The 5963-nt window shown below is 53.1% G+C and overlaps 1 protein-coding gene across 1 annotated transcript in view; it reads right to left on the bottom strand.

Annotated features, from left to right (window-relative positions):
- Window positions 1-4725: 4725 nt before the first annotated feature.
- Window positions 4726-5963, bottom strand: part of Lypd5 (LY6/PLAUR domain containing 5) — a 5678-nt gene continuing 4440 nt past the window's right edge. The window contains exons 3-4 of the mRNA XM_010623366.2: window positions 5666-5899; window positions 4726-5475 (exon numbers count right to left, since the gene is read on the bottom strand). Of these exons, the coding sequence (XP_010621668.1) occupies window positions 5222-5475; window positions 5666-5899 (488 nt within the window). The 3' untranslated portion in view covers window positions 4726-5221. The remainder of the gene's footprint in view (window positions 5476-5665; window positions 5900-5963) is intronic.

The following is a 5963-nucleotide window of genomic DNA, read 5'->3' on the forward strand; positions in this document are numbered from 1 at the left end:
TTTTCAATCCTAGGAATTGAACCCAGGGCCTTGGACGTGCTGGGCAAGTGCTCTGCTCTATCCCTAGCCCAACTGCTTTTGCTTTAGCTTTATTGTCCTCAGCACTAAGAATTGAACCCAGGACCTTTGCACTGAGCTACATCCCAACTTTATTATTTTAATTTTTATTTTGAAACAAAGTCTCACTAAGTTACTAAATTGCCTGGGCTGGGCTCAAACTTTCAATGTTTCTCTACTTCAACTCCCTAGAGTGCTGGGATTATAGGCATGGGCCCCCTCACCCAGCCTCAAGTGCATTTTGTCTATGCCGTATTATGTGTTATTTTAATGGAAATCCCAGACATGATGTCATTAATTATGTGTTGTATTTATATTTTTTCTCTTGTTGAGTAAGACTTATACATGGTAAAATTAACAATTTTTTCAATTTCTTCAGTATTGGGAATTGACCTTGGGACCCTGCGCTTGTGAGGCAGGTGGTGGCGCCACTGAGCTAAATCCCGGCCCCAAAATTAATAAATCTTAAGTGTGCAGATAAGTGTGATTCCCATTTATAGACATATGTGACCCCACCCTCGTGAAGCTATCGCCACCTTCAACACATTCTCATTCTCTCTTTTTCTCTCTCTGTCTGTCTGTTTTGTGTTTTTTTTTTTTTTTTTGAGACAGGATCTTGCTATGTAGTTCAGGCTGGTCTCAAACTGGCTGCAATCCTCCTGCCTCAGCTTCCTGAGTGCTGGGATTATAGGGATGTGCCACCATGCCTGATATTGACATGTTCTCTTGTGCCCTTCCCAAGTAATACAGCAGAGGTGACTGGTGTTCCAGTCTTTATCCCCAAAGGTAAAAGGCCAAATACCAGCCAGACCCAGTGTTGCACTCTGTAACCCTAGCTATTGGGAAGCTGAGGCAGGAGGATCACAAGTTGAAGACAGGCCCGAATAACTCAGTTAGGCTTTGTCTCAGAATAAAATAACAAGGGCTAGGGATATAGTTCATGGTAGAACACTCGTCTAGCAAGTGTGAGACTCTTGAGTTCAGTTCCCAATACCACCGCTACCAGAAAAAAAAAAAAAAAGCCAAATTACAGAAGTCCAAAGGCCTGACCTCTGGCACTGATTTTGCTTTTGACATAGAAAGAAAGAAAGAAAGAAAGAAAGAAAGAAAGAAAGAAAGAAAGAAAGAAAGAAAGAAAGAAAGAAAGAAAGAAAGAAAGAAAGAAAGAAAGAAAGGAAGGAAGGAAGGAAGGAAGGAAGGAAGGAAGGAAGGAAGGAAGAAAGAAAAAAGAATACACTATAGGCACAAAACCCCATGATAAATAGAGGTACATTTTGGACAAATTGTAGTGAGTCCTCACAGAGTCACAGGCACACCAGGAAGGGACACTGCCCTGTGTCCCCTTTGTGATCAGACCCCCTCCCCACTAACCTCACACAGGGGGCTCCCATCCCACTCCGTCCTTTGCCTTCAGCCCTTTAGCACTGAGCAGCCCCTGACCATGGAGATGCCTCTCCAGCCTCCTCCCTGGCTGGCTGCCTCCAGCCAAACTTGGTTTTCATCAGCCTTCCCTTCTCTAAATCCTTCCATGGCTCCCCACTGACTGCAGGGGAAAGCTAGGGAAACAAGGCACTCAGGGCCCTACCACCCTGTCCGTCTTCCTCTTTCTCACCTTTACACACATCCTGAGTCTTTGTGCAAACTTCCTGTCTGGAGGGCCTTTCCTCCTGCTTGCTGCCAGTTTCTACTTGTCCGGGCTTTTCCTCGTGGATAAATCCCCCCCGGTCTGCTCTCTGGAATTCCCTTCGTCCCTCATGCTCTGTGTTTGACCAACCTTGAGCCTCTAGGTTTGTGACTGTCTTTTTCCAGGCCAGGAGGGCAGGGCTGGGTCTGACTCACTGCTGGATTTCCGGATCCCCCAGCCTCCGAGAGCAGGTTGGAAAGACTTGTTGGCTGCCCCTTGCTGTCTATCGCTATGGTGCTTATTATCCTTGTCTCTGCCCTGCTATCTCCTTGCCACCTCACACGTTTTTCGGAGCCACCATGCAGGCTGGTCTCTCAGTCTAGGTCACCGTCCCCACTTTGTCCCTTACTGTCCCCGTCTCTCTGGGGGCTGTGGCAATCTGGGCGCTGCACCGTGACAAGGGTCAGTCAGGACCTCTTGAAGGGTGGAGGTCTCCAAGGCCACCCGGCACAGAATGATGACGAAAGCTTGTCCAATCCCCCTGAGATTACTTCCATCACTGGATCTTTATTTCCGCTCCAGCTTGTCCCTTTGTCTGGAATGCTGGTCTGCTCTGTCTGGCTGGCGTGCTCTGAGACCTGTCTCGAGCCTCGCCTCCCTATGGCACCAGCCCCAGGTGTCTCTCCCCATGGCGTGCCTACCCTCGCTCCTGCCCAGCCTCTGTCGTAGACTTGCAACCATCCCGGGGCAGATGTCTCTCTCTTCTCAGACTGGGAGCCCCTCCAGGTCTCGGACTCCCCTTTGTGACCTCAGTTTCTAGTGTGTGGCCAGGAGCAGGGGAAGATCTCAGTCAGCGAGGGGTGGATACTGATGGAATGTGTATCCAGGCTTTGTAAGCTGCATCTACACTGTCCCTCTGCTCGTTACCCAAGCTCTGTGGTCCCCATGTATAAACGGGAGCTTGTAGAGAGACAAAAGGCTCTTCTTATTCTTCTCACGGTCCCCCATTCTCCCTCCGCAGGAGTGCAGAATGTCTTTTGAGCAAGGAGCCCTTCATGGAGAGGACGGATGGGACCATGGATCTCACTGGTTTTACAATTTTTTTTTTTCTTGTACCGGGGATTGAACTCGGGTCCTTGCACTTGTGAGGCAGGTGGTGGAACCACTGACCCAAATCCCCAGCCCTCACTGATTTTACTTCACACTATATCACTTGGAGCAGCGTGTCTCATAAACCCATGGAGTGACTTTGTTATTGTCGCTGGTTTTGCGTCACTTACCCCACAGGATGGGTTCCAACTTGTAGGATGTAGCACTGGGTCTGCATCAATGGCAAATATTCAGTGCTTTCTCCTCCACGCCTGATCTGGGTACCAAAGGGGCAGCAGGGGCTCATTTCTGGTTACAGCTAATGTCCCTCTTGCAGAATTTTCACTTCCTGTCCCCACAACTTTGAGCTCTGCTTGTTTGGAAGTCTTAGTTCCCGAGGGAAAAAAACCCTAAGACATAACAATGGTTCCACTGAATTGGAAGATGAAGCTTCGACCTGACTGTTTTGGGGTCCTCAAGCCACTAACCGACAAAGAAGGGGATTGCTCTATTTTATGGGGTGATTGATCTCAGTTTTCTGGGGGCAATGGGTTACTGCCACACAGTGGCACCAAGGGAAACCATGTCTGAGACCCAAGGGCATCTCTTAGAAGTTCCACATTCACTGGAGTGGGGAGAGGGCAGGACCACTGCCTTAGTCTGTTTTATGTTGCTAGACCAGGACACCTGAGACTGTTTTGGATCATGGTTCTGGTGGATGGGAAGTGCTGGCATCTTTGGCTTCCAATGAGGGTCTCACGCTGCTTCGGTTCATGGTAGCAAGTGGAAGGACGAGCCAGCACGTGCTGAAGAGGTGGGACGTGGGGGTGGCCTTGCTTCTCACACGGAAGCCATGTCAGCCAGGAGAGGGACTGGATCATGGGGCTCTGTACCCATCAGCGGGTGCGTTCAGTACCTGAATGCGTTGTTAGGAGGCGGGGCCTGCTTGGAGGTGAGTCACTGGGGCGAGGCCAGAGGGTTTATCTCCCCCCCTGGCCCCTCCCTTTCTTCGCTGCTCCCTGGTTGCTATGGGTACGGTGGGGGGGATGTTCAGACCATAGCAAGATGTGACTAACTCCCTCTCCTGCTTGCTTCAGTGGGCTGTTGGGGAAAGGATGTACACAGGAGGACCTGCCCTGTGACTCCCTCTGTGCGGCGTGCATGGGCCTGCGTCAGTGTCTTCCATGCCCTGTGTCCCTGCCTGCAGACCTTTGCCAGGCTATGTCCCCTGGCTATGTCTAGAACCTCCCTCCTCCTGCTTGTCTTTGTCAACCCCTATTTATCCTTTGGGATATTTGCTCAAGATTTTCTTCCCAGGAAATCGTCCCAGATCTCTGCAGGCTCACCTTGCTTGTGTTTCTGTCAAAGGACTGAACTCGCGTGTTTGGGAGGTGGGGTTGCTAAGCGGGACTCCTGGGCCTGCCTTCCGATGCACCAGATACACCAGAGCCACTGTCTACCAGTGTGCTGGACAGTGACATGGGCTTATGACAGTAGACCCCTTATACAGTGGGTCCTCGAGTTACCACTGGCCTGACATACGAACAACTTGGGTTACGACCAGAATTTTAGTTTTAGCTTAGGACTCAAATCTTGTGTTATGACCCAATGCCGGCCGCTTGTGCTTCCAGTTGGTCTTAGATACAGATGTGACCCTAAAGAGTTCTGGAAGGAACATAAAGCATCCTTCCTTCCCCGTGTGGGGTTAACTGAGAAATCCCAGGCCAGTGTCTCTAAGGACACTGAGATCTGCCTGTGTACAGGAGAGAGAGACTTTGAAGGCTGTGTAGAGGAACCTGAGCCTTCAACTGACCAATCTGAGTTACAACCAGCCCTTGGGAAACGAACTGAGTTCAGACGTCAAGGGCCTGCTGTATTGGGCACCGTCTGAGTCTCAGGCACGAGAAGTAGATCTCGTTAAATCCTCTCCATGACCACCGTGAAGCAGCTCCTGGCATCATTACAGACTTTATTTTCACTCTACCTGACAGGTGAGGAAATGAGGGGCAGAGAGTTTAAACTATTTGCTCCCGGCCACCCCCAGGCTAACAGACAGAGCTGGGATCCCACGGAGGAGGCCCAGTTCTAGTCCAGCTTCTCACAGGAAACGGCTTTCCATGCCTCTCAGGAAGATGCTATTAGAGACACCACGCTGGCCGTCCCACAGCTGTGCAGGGCCCCAAAGGAGAGCTTGGGAGACCCTGCAGCAGCGCCTGGTGTGAGTGACAGCTGTCGGCAGGACTTCTCTTCCGGTGGGCGGGACCCGGCGACTCCCTACCCTGGGAGGCCCAGTTTCTTCCAGGCCTACTGACCAGCTGCAGGCAGAGTGAGGGTGGGGAAGCAGGGCAGAGGGAAGGAAAGGAGATCACGGGAGGGACAGGAGCGTCCTCCAGTGACCCACGACAGAGGCTGACACGTGGGCAGGAGGTGCAGGTCCAGTCCCGGCATCCTCTATGCGGAGAGCCCCAGGGGTCCTCCCAGAGCACTAGCCAGCAAGGCGGACGTGAGGAGCAGGGCCAGGGCGCGGGGAGCCCGGGGAGGGGCTGTGGCCTGGACTGCGGTGAAGTTCAGGGAGCCCCCATTGCACAGGCTGCCTTCGCAGCAGGAGCCGTTGAGGTCGATGGCCGTCCAGGGGCTGCTAGTGCCCACGACGATGCAGGAGGGCCGGTGGCAGGTTCGGATGTACACGGGGACTGAAAAGTTGCCTGGGGCGGGCAGCGAGCAGGGGTCAGATCGAGGGAACGTCTGTGCCTGAGCTTCCACCTTGGACAGCGGGGCCAGGCCTGCCCCTCGCACACTAGACGCAGGTCTCCTCCTGAGACCCTGGTCCTGGTCCTCGATCCTGCCCGACCGCCACCTCCCTAGCCCAGCCCTTCCACCTTCCCAGCCCCTCACCGGTGTTCATTCTGCCATTGCCCTGGTAACAGACGCTCTGGTCCCGGTGACACTGCACCCGGCGGGACTTTTCCACAGAACAGTCCTCAGGGTGGACCCCCAAACACACGTAGCACTCCGTGCCGCTGAGCGTCTGTGGGGACGGCGCTGCCAAAGAGTGGATGCACGCGCTTTCAGCCAATTGTTCGCTGCACGGTAGCGCGGGCTGCGCACTGCACCAGGGTTCCCGCCTAGCTCAAAACCGAGGCCCGAGCGCCAGCGCGGCGGGAGGAGGTGCTCCACGGAGGCCCCGCCCACC

The sequence above is a fragment of the Fukomys damarensis genome, unplaced genomic scaffold, assembly GCF_012274545.1.
Source record: "Fukomys damarensis isolate Sample0158 unplaced genomic scaffold, DMR_v1.0_HiC HiC_scaffold_19, whole genome shotgun sequence".
NCBI classification, from domain to species: domain Eukaryota; kingdom Metazoa; phylum Chordata; class Mammalia; order Rodentia; family Bathyergidae; genus Fukomys; species Fukomys damarensis.